Genomic DNA, 14573 nt, shown 5'->3' on the forward strand with positions numbered 1-14573 from the left:
CCTAAATAGTTGACAGAAAAGGATGGAACAAGATGTCCCGGGCGTTTGAACAGGTCGCTATCGTGTTGAGTTTCGGAGGAGATCAGCCTTCCTGGGTGTTTCCGAGGAAATTTCTTCCAGTGCAGTGGATATTTGCGATGTTATTGCAGCTGGCCAGCTGCAGCAATATGTCCTTGGGTGTTCACATATTAACTCATAATAGCATTCATTTCAAGGTCAAGCAGGCGGTGAAAATGACAGTTTTTAAGCGCCACACTTGGAAAAAATGTGCTGTATATTTTTCTCATCACGCGTGATTTTCAGTTGACCTTTGTTGAAGACCTTTCGGGTCTTCTGTCATCGCATTACTATGGAAGCTTAACGTAGTTCTCTCAAGAGATTGATTCCTTCATCAACTATCCACGCTTTAGTACTTGGTCTGCCATGTGAGGACAATGTGGCGTAACAAATGGTTTGACGATTCGACGGTGGTAAAAGCATTCGTGAGTGAATGAATTTTTTCGGGAAAATGGAAGCCATGGAAACGTAGATAGAAGACAAAAGATAAGCTATAATATGGATCGTGTATAAGCGAAGAAAAGGGTCGTAACCTCATTTATTCAAAACTCGGTGTGCCAGCTGAGTTTTAGGCTTTTCCAAGTTCAACTCAACGGTTGAGTGGTCATAGGTATAATGAAAGCCTCCCAATCAAATCACTAATGATATCGATTAAAAACCAGAACAGAGGGGTGCCACAGCGAGTGAAAAAAAATGAAAAAATCCCTTTCGTTTCTGGTTTAAAAATTTTTGAATTGTATTCATGGTGAAACGAGTTTTTACCGGTATATTTTTGTTAAAAATTACTGAATTAAAAAAATTACAAATATAAATTTTGTGAAATATAAGCATGCTTCAATGAAAACACACTATGTCTGATGTTAGTCAAACCTAGCTACAATTGGACTTGACAGTATGCTAAATCTCGAGCACGCTGAGCTTGTGTGCCAAGTTCCGGACACGCTCACATGAATGACCAAAACATCTTCTCTTGAAATGAGCATCCTCCATTAGACACGTCCAGAGAGATGACTCTCTTCCTAAGGATCTAGCCTAGGAGAAGAGCAAGCTTTCATGGGCTCAGCTACATTTAACGTCTTGAATCATAATCTCTATACACCTTTTAGGTGTGTAAAAGTCATTTGAGGATTCATCATATTTTCATCAAATATTAATACAGATGTAAGATATATTTATCTCTCATTAAATGTTATTAGGGTAAAATTATACTTCAGACCCCCTCTCTTCAAAAAAAAAAAAAAACTTGTGGGCTATAAATACACTATGAGACCTTTAGAATAGAGGTTCATAATTTTTATTTTTTATTGTATATATTTTCAGAGCATCTCTTCCTAGAATAATATTGTATTTTTTCTCTCTAAAAATATACTTATTTAAGCATTAGAGTATCCACCTCTATTAAAGAAGACCTTTTACAGGTACTATTCATAAGTCATCTTAACCCATCAAGTATAAACTATCAATTATTTTGGTTAGAAATAGTGGATGAGATTGTTAAGATCAATTAATTAACAAATTATCTTGAAAATTTTATTTTTAAGTTCTTTGAATTTTTTGAGATATTATGAAGTACAAAATGTGAAATGAAAAATGTCTGGATATAATCCACTCGTTTAGCCCATCATGGTGACGCAGGCTTTGAGAGCTTAATTAGGTTCCCTGTACTCGGATGCATACACCATGTGGATCGATGGACATTGCACCAACATATAAAATGTTCACTGTATTCTGCCGTGATGGATATTATAAACTCAATCAATTCCGACGAAGAGGCTATCAGCTGTTGTATAAATGTCAAAATCTCACTTGCTTTCCAGCAGCTGAAATGCAAGCTTTACCCTCTCCCACCCACATGTATGAATCGCTCTGAAATGTGAAAACTGACTCTGATGTTTCTGGCTATATTGTTTGTGTGATGTTGCGTCGCTTGAGAGTGATGATCAGTGCACGGAAGCTCATAAAAAAACCTCTCTCGACGAATGACAGACCGCGCATTGAGGAAAGTCTTCACGGATGGGTGGTTTTCAGCGACCTAACAATCAACCCGCGTAGTGTGTGTGTGTGTGTGTGTGTGTGTGTGTGTGTGTGTGTGTGTGTGTGTGTGTGTGTGTGAGAGAGAGGGAGAGAGAGAGGGGGGGGGGGGTCAATTTCTCCACCTATCTCTATGTTTTGTATTGTAGCGAAATGTATTTTTTAAAAAAATATTATTTTGTTTAAAAATATATTAAAATAATCTTTTTAGTTTTAAAACGCTAAAAAAATAATTTAATGATTTATAGAATAAAAACAACAAATATAATTGCATCTTAGCGTTTGTATTACTGGAGAACGTTTCCACGGATTTCTGCGTAAGTTATGTATTCCAAAGGCAACCGCTTCATAAGCCATGCATGAACTTCTTTTTTACTCAAACACGTGTATAATCTTTATTGGTCCTAATTGAAAATAGAAACTAGTATAATACTAAATACAGGAAAGGGTATAAATAAGTTCTATTTTGAAGAATAAATGATAAATAAGTTATATAATATTTTTCAAGAACAATAAGTTTGTTTTTCAAGTTTAGAAAATAATGCAGTTAACCATCAAATGAGAATAAATGAACTGCAAAAACAACAGCGTTTCGTTAGTATTTAATTATTAATTGATAGATAACTAAAATGAACTTATGAGAAATCTCAAGGGTGATATTGAAAAATGTTCATCTCTATAAGCTAAGCTGCCAACGTGGAATATCAGGTGCCCTATATATCTTTTTTATCGTGTATATTATATATTTTTTTAATTAATATGGGTGTTCAAATAAATTTGTATATATCTCAATTAATTATATAAATTTTAAAATTAATGACCATATAAATCTTAAATAACTTTTAAATTTATAAAATTTAAATGAATAATTTTAAAAAATAAATCTAAAATCTAATAGTTAAGATATATTTCTACCTCTCAAAACTAACTTTGTACTTGTTTTTCTTGCATACATAGGTGAGTGGTCCAAAACAAGAGGAAAGTAAAAGAATCTGCGATTAAAATGCTGTTTATTATTAAAATATTTTTTATCTAAAATTAATTTTTTAGTAATTTTTTATTGTTTTCAATTTTTAATCTTTTTATATAAAAAATATATCTTAAAAAGTAAAATAAAAATATTATTTTAATATAAAAATTGAATTGAAATAGCAGCCATTGAAAGCATTGACTTTTTGGTGGCGTTGACTAGAATTTATACCTCTACCGATAGGGTTTGGCATCCCTATTTGTGTGTTTTTTTTTTTTTTTTTTTTTTTGTGGGAGGCCGGTACGTTTAATTTTGTATTTAAAGAGTTTGTGGAGGGACGGCTCTTTCTGTGGGACACGAGGTGGTGGTTCGCATGCTGGGAGATCAGAGATGGTTGTAACGTATGTGATCAGATGATAGGTTACACACTTGCTGCAGGTCTCGGTTTTTTTGTGTGTAAAAAGGGAGGAGAAACAACCTTTTACATTAATCGTGTTTTTAAAATTTCTTGTCTTTTTTTTTAAAATTTTAAATTAATTTTTTTATAGTTTTATACACCGATAATAAAAATAAATTTAAAAAAATAAAAAAAAAATACACCCTTCCTTCCAAAAGAACAGAACACAAGAAGCGGCTTTCTTTCTTTAATGCTTCATTTATGCTGGTATAGAAACTGACCTAATTAAGCATATGATGATGATGGAATTTCACCTCATTATTTAACCTAATCTGTGACCACATCGTTCAAGGAGCACTCAAAAAAGGGAAGTTGTAATGCATTTGAGTTACAGAAGTGGCTGTTACATCCCAAATTCGTAACATTATTGTGAGTTTTGCCTAATTTAGGACTGTTTCTACAGTGTTCTTCTTCCATGTTCTTGTTTTTAAATCTCATGAAAACAGGAAACCGGTTTTTTTTTAATCTCTAATTAATTGATGTGTTGTTTAATTCTTTCATCTTCAAGAAACGTAAACAACCAACCGACAGCTGATTGTTAAGAGATTTAGAACAAGAATTATGATGGTGATTCTTTGCTTTTATTTTAAAAAAAAATGGAAAAAACAAGTGATACAACGCAATACCTTAATGATTAATACTCGAAATTGTCATTATAAAATATATGATCAATTTGGTTCCGATGGAGAAATCATTATCCGAGTGCTAAATATTACCAAATTAAAAAAAATAAAAAAAACATTTGAAATAACGAGGATTAGATTCAACATAAAAATAAGAATAAATAAAATGATGAGGGATAAAATTAAAGAATAAAAATCAATTAAGAAAATAATATAAAAATAACAATTAAAAAAATCAAATATGATTTAAAAAACAAATTAAATTAAAATTTAAGGGGTGAGATTGAAAAGAAAAATCATAAAAAAAATCTAAAACAATTAAAGATTAACTGAAATAAATAAGTTGACTGTAGTGACCTATATTTAGTGGAGGGGTGAAAAAGATAATTTGACTATAATAATTTAAGTTTAGTGCTATAATGAAAATCACATGTCTATGGGTTTAGTTCATAGTGTATATATATGTATAGAGAAAAGATAGTTGACCTTTAAAACTTAAATAATTATTAAATTCTATTATATTATAATTTTTTAAAACCAATAAATTACTCTTACAATCTATTTTTCAGAAAATTTTATATTTAATTATGATATATATATATATATATATATATATTACACTTCATATATATATTTAAAAAAAAAAAGATTACCCAAGTGGTTTTATTTTTTTTCTTTATTTTTTTAGTTCACCTGAGAAAACTTATAACAATTTTTAAATACTTATTTTTTTTCTCATGGTAAAATATTTTATTGTTGTAATCAATTTTTCTTATATTACTATCATTGTAAACTTAGAAAAATGTAATTATGATTATAAAAAAATTAAAAATATGTAATTCTATTAATGTTAAGAAATAACAAAACAATTTTAAAATACAAAACAATGAATTCTAGTTTTAAAAGAATAATAATTAAGATGATATATAAAAAAAGAATAATGATAATCTTAGTTTTAAAAAAATAAAAATACCAAACTTTTAAAATATATCGTGTGGATATTACAGAATATGAACATGTTTAGAATAAAAACTTGAAAAACAAACTTATAACTATATAATTAAAAAAAAATGTTATCTTTAGAAACTAATTTCATCTCAAGCATTACCTACGGCTCTAGTATTCCCCTTTAATTCATTTTTTTTATAATCTGAGATGTTCGGGTCAGTTTACACGCACCACAACTAATTTTTGAACTCACTGAACATTCTGCAAACTCAATGAGAATGTAAAACATCGCAGGGATAACAAGTATGTATAAAGAAAATCGAACCTGAATACAAAGAAAAAAAATAAATTTCTTTTCTTGTTAGGCCACGACCTCAGATGCTATTTAATTCATATTTAGTTGAGAGTACAATGGCACATATTTAACAAATAATTATTACTAATATCATTTAAAACAAAGAATTGAAAAGTTTTAAATGACATGGTCCAAAGTGAAATATTTGGAAACCTACATGGGTTATAATATTATTTTTATATATTAAAACAAATACTCAAGGCTTCTTTGGCAGTTTTGCTATTTTAAAAAAAAATTTGTTTTGAATTAATTTTTTATATATTTTTAGATTATTTTAATATAATAATATTAAAAATAAATTTTAAAAAATTAAAAAAAATATTTTAATACATTTTTATATAAAAGATATTTTGAAACAGAACAGCACTTAGTAGTGGATACTTGGAAAAACAGACAATGTTTGTTAGTTCATAAAATAAACACGAGAGAGAGAGAGAGAGAGAGAGAGAGAGAGAGAGAGAGAGAGAGACGTTTAATATTCAACGAAGAGAAGTTTTAAAACCCAAAGAGCTTAAGCAGTAATCACATGGAAGAAGAGCTGCCTGCTCCGTTACGCCCTCATCCTCACCTTCTTATTACTTCTTCCTCACTAATTAGGGTTTTCTAATTATTTTCCCTTTCCACCTCTCTCATTTCCCTAAAGACCGCGTCACCGTGGTTCCACTTTCTCTTTCTCTATCCTTCCTTTTGATTTTGAATTCAGCTATTTGGAAGGGAGGAGAAGTGAAATTTCTTAATTGAGGTGAATTCTGTGGTTTCTTTTTTTTCTGCGAGAATATACAGGTTGCGAAATGGAGGAGAGTGTGATTTTTCAGTGGAGTGTGTTTAGATCTCTGCTAGCTATTCTCCAATGGTGGGGTTTCAATGTTACTGTTATTATCATGAACAAATGGATCTTCCAGGTCTGTTCTCTCTCTTTTCTTACACATCTTCATGATTAATTAGCTTGATTCTCTTTTTAAATGTAATTAGTCTGAATTTTGTTAACTCGGCTAGCTCAATTTCCCTGTTTTATTAAGTAATCTATCGATTTCGCTTGATGGGTTAAGTTGAATTCTGCAGGAATGCTAATTTTTTATAGCTTAAATCTTGATGTCAATGCTCTATTTTTTTTTTTCTTTCTTTTAGGTATGTATCGATATTTGCATCTGATTTTTTTTAAAAAAATTGTATTTCGGGTCTTATCAATCTAATTGTAATTATATATGTTATTAGTGAGGGATTGTATATTAAATTCCTCTATTTTTAGTTTGTTTGGTGCGTATTAATATGCATGTATCTACAAACATTCAATATTTTTTTCTCCTTCTATTTCTGTAATTTAAATAATTGAATTCCCATGTGCAGTCACTAAGGTAGATAATTAAATCATTAAAATTCCTGTTGTAGATTGATATGCATGTTTGGCACATACAGTTCACGAACTGATGGAAAAAGTGATAAACCCTGTTGGAACTTTTTGTCAACAGACAAACCACCTTATATGGTGGTGGGTATAATTGAGCTAGCCACTGTTTTATTAGCTTGTCTGTCCTCTTCATATTTTTTTCGAGCCTGTTTGTGATGGTGGGATATGGCTTCACTTTTTCATAGTTCGATCAATACTCCAACCTATATGGGACACTGAAAAAACAGATCTACTCTGTATGTATGTTCATTGCAGGGTTTGGAATTTATGCTAATTGATTGAAAAACCTGATTATGTTTTCCAAATCTGTGCAGGAAATTGTATTCATTTTTTCCCCAATTTTCTCTGAAAAGAAATTGGATTTTTCAGGCTCTGGTTAACTTATGATTGTATTTGTTTTGGACTGAGGGGATGGCTATCCTCTTTTTGAGCAACTATTTTATGTGACTTCAGTTTGAACAATCAGTTGATGTGACTATTATTAAATCTGATATTGAAGTTATATTCAGTAATGAATTACCAGAATCCTTCTGTTTTTGTATTTTATATATGGAGCGTAGTAGAAAGTTTCAATGCTCCACATAGACCTGAATATTACGGGAGCTCCTGGTAACTTATCTCTCCTTCACATGTATTGATTCTAAAATCAGATGACCTTTCTGACAATCCTTCTCATTACAAGTCTTCTTTAAATTATTTATCTCCCTCTTATTAAAAGCCTACTTGTCATCCTTTCTGTTCCAGTTGGTTTGACAGTCATTGGCAGAAAAAAATTCCTCAGTGTTTAGCTCAAATGTTTATGTACTAGAACTGGAGTTTGCTTGATGTTTATGGGTGTCATCAGAGGTCTTCTAATTTGAAATTGTTTCTTTTCACAGAAACTGGATTTCAAGTTTCCGCTAACAGTATCTTGCATCCATTTCATATGCTCATCCATTGGAGCATATGTGGTAATCAAGGTTCTGAAGATCAAACCGTTGATAGTGGTTGAACCTGAAGATCGCTGGCGAAGGATATTTCCCATGTCGTTTGTGTTTTGCATCAACATAGTGCTGGGGAATGTGAGCTTACGATTCATTCCAGTTTCGTTTATGCAAACAATAAAGTCATTTACTCCTGCAACCACAGGTCAGGCCCAGAAATCATCAATATGAATAAGCTATTTTTTTATGTTTCCTGATCCTCAGTATTTTTTTGTTGTCATGCAATAATTTTGTCTTATCTTCGGTGGCTGGACAGTTGTTTTACAGTGGCTAGTTTGGAGAAAATATTTTGACTGGCGAATTTGGGCTTCTTTGGTACCAATTGTTGGAGGAATCCTTCTAACATCAGTTACTGAGCTTAGTTTTAATATGTTCGGATTTTGTGCTGCCTTATTTGGATGTTTGGCCACTTCAACAAAGACTATTCTTGCAGAATCTCTGCTGCACGGATATAAATTTGACAGGTAGCGTCTCTGTTATTGTCAGCCTTTCCTTTACTTGCTCTTAAAGTTTTCCTTTTCTTGTTTTATTGCATTCATTTCTTATTTTATTGGAAATCCTCTGATTGGAACTCTTTCATCTGGCTTTAATAGTTATTTGAGAAGTTGCAAGATAAGCATCTACAGTTACTTTATATTGCTGACTACAGGATTTCCCTGTGTAATGTGTGATGCATGTATCATTGAAATTTGAAATTTAAAATCTGTATTCTGGTATGTTTCCTGTTGTAGCATACCTATATTTACAACATAGCATACTAGCAGTGAAATGCTTTGAAACATGGAAACTCCACCGTGATGGTGTCTGACTTGAATGATCTCAAAAGAACATGCTGCTGATTCTTTAGGTGAAACCGGTCTTGTATATGTTTACTTGGTGACTATTTTTCATGAGGCTTAGAGATGATGCCAATCTGTAGAAATTGCAGTGTTGCTAGTCTGGCACAACCTGTCCATTTCTTTACGAGAGATTGGATTGCAATAGATCAGCCATTTCTTTTCTTTCATGTTTTTGATTGAACTCCCAGTTAAAAACTTTCTGTTTTCTTCACTTCCAATATTTGTAAGGGTTATGGGGATTATACATGCCATGCCTTGTTTTAACTGTGAGCTCCCCTTTATGTTTTTTGCTATGAACACGTGATGGAAATTGGTACGGGTACAGTACTTTTGGCATCCTGTGTTTATTACAGGTTAAATCACACAAGACTTGTATGCAAAATTTGCTATAGCATATATACTTCTGGCATGTATCATATTTGCAGATTTCAGGTGAGGAGCTCACCATGTGATTTTTTTTTTCTAATTGAATACTTAAAGATTGTTGGAGGTTGAAATAGGTCTCTCTCCTTATCATACCAAAAGAATTTGTGTTCATTGGTGGCTTGGCATCTCTACTCCACATTTTGACCAGTTTAAGACAATTGAAGTGGGCATCCTTTCAGATTGGTTCTGGAGCTTAATGCTCAACCACAAAACATTCCAGGATCTTGTTAATTCTCCTTTTCCTATGGTGTTTTGGTGGTGATATTCACTTGTCTTTTGCCTGTCTTTTCTGTTTTAAGCTATTCCTAGCAAATAATGAAGCAAAATTGAAGTTTGTAAAATTGTTTCGGAAAACTGTTTAATGTGTGGGTTTGATTGCATGTGAAATTGTTTGCATGATTTATCTCTGCAAGATTCAGTCTGATCCTTTCTTATATATTTTTCCTGTACCTTCGTAGCATAAACACCGTGTACTACATGGCACCTCTTGCAACCATGATCTTGGGATTACCAGCAATCTTGGTTGAAGGTAGCGGGGTTATAAATTGGTTTTACACCCACGAAGCTGTCTGGTCTTCCCTCATCATCATTTTAAGCTCTGGGCTGCTGGCCTTTTGTCTCAACTTCTCCATCTTTTATGTGATTCATTCCACAACTGCAGTAACATTTAATGTTGCTGGAAATCTTAAGGTGAGACCAAAAATTTTCATCCCTTAACCTAATATGACCTGTCTCAAGATTTGAACCTGAACACTGTTTAGTACCTTCAAATATTTTTACAACAGAATTGATCTTGCAATCACATTAAAACTCTTCATTTTCTATGTCTTCATCAATATCCAACACCTGGATGTTGCATGCATTACAAGTTTATTGACAGTTTCTTTCGCTTTCACGTGTGTACTTGAATTTATAACGCATCCTTTTCCACCAAAGACTATTTTGCGTGCTCTTCCAATGAGCTTGCAGTTTTGCTACAGGAAGCAACTATGGTATTGATACGCATACACTGTGCCCCTGTCTTAATTGTGTACAGGTTGCATTTGCTGTTCTAATTTCCTGGATGATATTCCGGAACCCGATATCTGTCATGAATGCTGTTGGATGTGCCATTACACTTGTAGGGTGTACATTCTATGGGTATGTGAGGCACTTGCTCTCCCAACAGCCTCCACCACCAGGAACACCCAAGACTCCGAGGAATCGGATGGAATTACTTCCCCTTGTAAATGACAAATTGGATGATAAGGTCTGATTGAGAGGTCATGGTATTGAGGCCCTGCGCAGTTGGCATAGGAGGGGTGATTTGAAGAGAAGAATGAGAACTTCACTTTGTCGTGTGGGCCTCCATTAGATCACTCAAAATTTTTACTGATGTTCTTTTCCCCGCACAGAAATAGAAATCATTCAGTTTTTGGCCAGTGGTCTAATATTTATTTATATTTGATAAATCAGCCTTTTTGCATCTTTCCCCTGTTAATTGATGACTGCCCAATCTGTCTGTCTGCATATATCCTCATCATGCAAGAGCACAACAATGGCAAGCTCTGAAAAGTTTCACATTGTTTTGACCTCCATCTCATGCTGTAATGAAACTGGTTGCCAGGACGGAATTTGCATCACCTGTAAAACTTCTCACCTTCCAAATCAGGAAGCTACAATTGTTTGCCATCAAGTTGCAAGCAGTAACAGCTGGTGATTTGTGTGGAGTGCTTGAATTGCTTGTTTTGCCCTTCAAGATAGACGCCTTGCTGGCATCGACGAGCTGAAACAATCTCGGGGGCTAAATAAAATAGAGCAACATTAAATGCTATCCACAATAAAATCACTTTCAGTAGTAGAGAGATTCTCATTGCATCACATTGAAAAGGGGGAAGAACTGGTCAGTGCTAAAGGGGTTACGGAGAGATTTGACGCTACTAGTACATTGAATCTAACCTAACTAGTGTTATTAACCTCTGAAATGAACCTAAGCAAGGAGCCAGAAGTCCTTCTGCCTTCTAGTGGTGATGAGGTACCCGCTCATGCCTTGGCTCTGCTTCCTTACACCGACAGTCAAGCATTCTGCATTGCTGATGCACTGCTGAACAAAATCTTCGCTGCTGCTTGTCCCACAGAGGCTGCAAGAAATCTCACCAGCGGATGTTCGAAGTCAAGGATCAAACAGATTCGGAGACTAAAGGGCGGAGAATACATTATTTTGAGATATGAAGGTTAGAGAGTGTAAGACCCACCAGCTGATAAGTGTAGAGGGCCTTTTCTGACCCAGGACGAGCACAGAAGCCTCTAGCTTCTTCACCTGGCTCATCACCGTGCCCAGCTTGGGTCCTTGAATCACCAGTGCTTCCACTTCCACCTGAAAATTGCCCCAGATCAAACATAAGACTGATTTAAAACGAAGGCATGAGTCGTGACATCTCTCTTTCCCAAATAAATAAATAAATGAAAAAAAGAGAAAAGAAGGATAAAAAGTGCCAGAAAAATCTCCCACCACCTCCATCTGTGCATTTCTGGAAAGTAAAAGTGACAGATGAAAAGACAAACCAAGCTAGTAAAAATTGCCCCCCCCCCCCCCCCCTTCTCCCTCCAAGAAAGAGAAAGAGAGTGCAATACAAGGCTGAAGAAGGGATATCATGTAGTTAAAAAAGTAAATTAAACCAAGTGAAACGGACCGGAATTCCTTCTCGCAAGAAGCATTCAAAGGAAAGAGAGGAGTGGAATTTACCAGGCAGGATCTATCGAACACAACTAGAAGATACTCTCTTACAACATGGGATCTATCACTCATGCAAACGAGATGAGCCAAGATAGAAACAAAACTAAAAAAAAAAAGGAAATCACAATTGTGTGATGCAGCAGAGAACTCAAGATCAATTTTAGACCCAACAAATGGCAAAGAGGGGTGGGGGATTTCTTGAACATGAACAAAGCATACCTCAGGTCGGCTAGCCTTGCAAAGTGACCCAAGAGAACTAGCAAGATAAGGAGAGTAAGCATCAGATGTTCCTTCACCGCTGCCTATGTCGCTAGGAGGGATAATGTGAAGCAAAGTGAGCAAATCACCCTTGTTAGCCACATGAGTCAATGCCCACATCATTGCATGCTTAGAATGTGAAGTTTGATCCACCACCACCACCACTCTTTTCCTCATAACCAACCCAGCATTGTCATTACCATACATGTAAGCCCCTTCCATTTGCTTCAAACTTCTCTCACAGTTATAGCCACCTTCAACAGTGCAACATTTGCTGTTGCTCGCACTCCTCCTCCAAGATGCTGACCTCCCACTTAGCTGCCGTAGGAAAGAACCTGAACTTGGCATCTTTTTTAGCCTATCCAAAGCGAGATAGTTCTTATAAGGAGAAATCAACTTAGACAAATACAAGCACTGGCACAACAGAAGAAACCAACAGAGGAACAGTGATGCTAGTACAATAATAGTGTAGGCTCTAGCTATCAAAGGAAAAGGAGAGAGACAGCCATGGCAAAACTGGTTGGAGTGCTGCCATTAGACCGTGAGATTGGTTTCAATACAAGTATATAAACTAGAAGGAAAAAAAAATTATGTGACAGAAAAGAAAATGACGGGTGAGATTAGAGCTGAGGCTAGAGAAGGTCTCGTGGGGCTGGTGATGATGATGTAAGATCATGATTTCTATCTCTTGTGCAGGCAACAAGTTAAGAGTCACGGGACACTGTGAATAAGAGAGAGGCTCTGGTCAGGGTTTTGATGATGAGAGAGGATTCCTTGTACCACACTACCACCATATTTTACGTTTCTGTATCAGATTCTTTTGTACAAATTTTTTTCTTCAAATCTCATGTTCATTGTCTTATACGATAGTATGAAACCCATATCTTTATCTTATTTTATGTATTTTTCATCCCACAAGGGGCACATGATATGGGAGGTAGGGGTCCATTTCCATGGAGTGAATAGCTTTACTTCCTATCTTCTAGTTCCTCCAACTTGTACAGCCGCTCTGTTAGAAAGAAAGTGTTTTTGTAATAATTTATTTTTTTTTGTTTGTTTAGATTGTTTTATTGTGTTTATATTAAAAATAAATTTTAAAAGAAAAAATGGTTTTAATATATTTTCCTGCAACTACTAATGCTCCTGTTTTCAAAATTCTAATAATGAGCCTAGGCAAAGGCAACTCAGCCACGCACGGAAAATTTCTGCTGGCAGGTTCGAAGATTGTGAGATGTGTTATTTTGGATTGCCACGTCAATATCATTGATGATTAGATTTCTGATCGACAGTGATAGACACGTGGATTGATAATGCGTAGAATCAACGCCATGATCATGAAAAAACAAAAACTTTGAGAAGCGCAAATATCGAGAGTCTGTTTGAGTTCGTAGCTGTTTTTGATTATTTTTCAAAAAACTTTTATAGATTAAAATAATATATTTTAAATTTTTTTAACATCAAAACAATATAAAATATATAAAAAAATTAATTTTCTACAGTTACATTATATTTCCAAACAATTTTAACCTCGATTTCTAACTTAAAAATAGTGTGAAACTAGATAATTTACCGACATTTAATTAGATACAAACAACTTATACAAAATAAAAATATTCGGGTGTTGTCATTCTAATTGATTGATTTAAAAGGATATTGTTGTGATTATTTTTTAAAATATTTTTTATATTTATATATTAATATTATTTTAAAATATTATTTTAAAATTAACAAATTAAATTTTTATTTAAAAAAAACAGGTAAACTACGGCCTCAAACAAGAATTTAACAATGCAATTAGTGATTTATTTGTTTACCTAATTACAGAGAGATAACTGGAAAATCAAAACTTTATTTTTTTAGAGTAAAAAATTATTTTAAATTTATTTTTATCTAACAACATTTAATAAATACCACGAGTTATTCGAAACAAACCAGTAGTTCCAATTCCCATCAATAATAATGAAATTAAAAGAAATTTGATGATTAAAATATAAAAATTTTAAAGAAAAAAAAACACCATACAAATTGGCAATGAAAGGTCACCCCTGATAACTGTAGCAGTGCATGAGGATTTTCAAGTGCAATCCACACGTGGCAATGGAGGCAGTGAACCGGCGGTTTGATGCGAAGAGGAGTTGAGGCAGGGAAGGGGCACCATAGTAAATACACACGATCAAATTTAATGGTTGCAACTTTCAGCGAAGAAGTGCTCAGTGCTTACCTCTGCCTTTCCTTCTTCAGATTCAAAACGTCAGTGTGGTCAGAAAAGTGAGTCATTAAAGAATCCTGACCAGAAGACAGCCTATAATGAGTTCCCTTCTTTTTATAAAAACAATAAATAATAAATAATACTGAGAATTAATCATCAGCAGTAGTGAGTAAACCAAAAAAAAGACAAATACCAAAAAGCCAAAAAGATCGTACTTCCAAATTATTGCTCCCGCCCAGCTCGCTGATCCCTGCTTCTTTCTCTGAAATTACCACCACAGCCCTTTCTATCTC

The 14573-nt window shown here is 33.9% G+C and overlaps 2 protein-coding genes across 2 annotated transcripts; one reads left to right on the plus strand and one right to left on the minus strand.

Moving 5' to 3' along the window:
* Positions 1 to 5841: 5841 nt before the first annotated feature.
* LOC133694478 (UDP-galactose transporter 1-like) lies at positions 5842 to 10562 on the plus strand. Its single transcript, XM_062115998.1, has 5 exons — positions 5842 to 6343; positions 7728 to 7977; positions 8089 to 8296; positions 9556 to 9787; positions 10134 to 10562. Exons 1-5 carry the CDS (start codon positions 6233 to 6235, stop codon positions 10350 to 10352), a joined length of 1020 nt encoding a protein of 339 aa, XP_061971982.1. The 5' UTR covers positions 5842 to 6232; the 3' UTR covers positions 10353 to 10562.
* A 343-nt stretch (positions 10563 to 10905) lies between these two features.
* LOC133694479 (uncharacterized) lies at positions 10906 to 12948 on the minus strand. Its single transcript, XM_062115999.1, has 3 exons — positions 12033 to 12948; positions 11332 to 11453; positions 10906 to 11217 (listed from the first exon to the last, which is right to left on the minus strand). Exons 1-3 carry the CDS (start codon positions 12417 to 12419, stop codon positions 11067 to 11069), a joined length of 660 nt encoding a protein of 219 aa, XP_061971983.1. The 5' UTR covers positions 12420 to 12948; the 3' UTR covers positions 10906 to 11066.
* Positions 12949 to 14573: the final 1625 nt, after the last annotated feature.

This window comes from Populus nigra, chromosome 5 (genome assembly GCF_951802175.1).
Source record: "Populus nigra chromosome 5, ddPopNigr1.1, whole genome shotgun sequence".
Classification (NCBI taxonomy): Eukaryota; Viridiplantae; Streptophyta; class Magnoliopsida; order Malpighiales; family Salicaceae; genus Populus; species Populus nigra.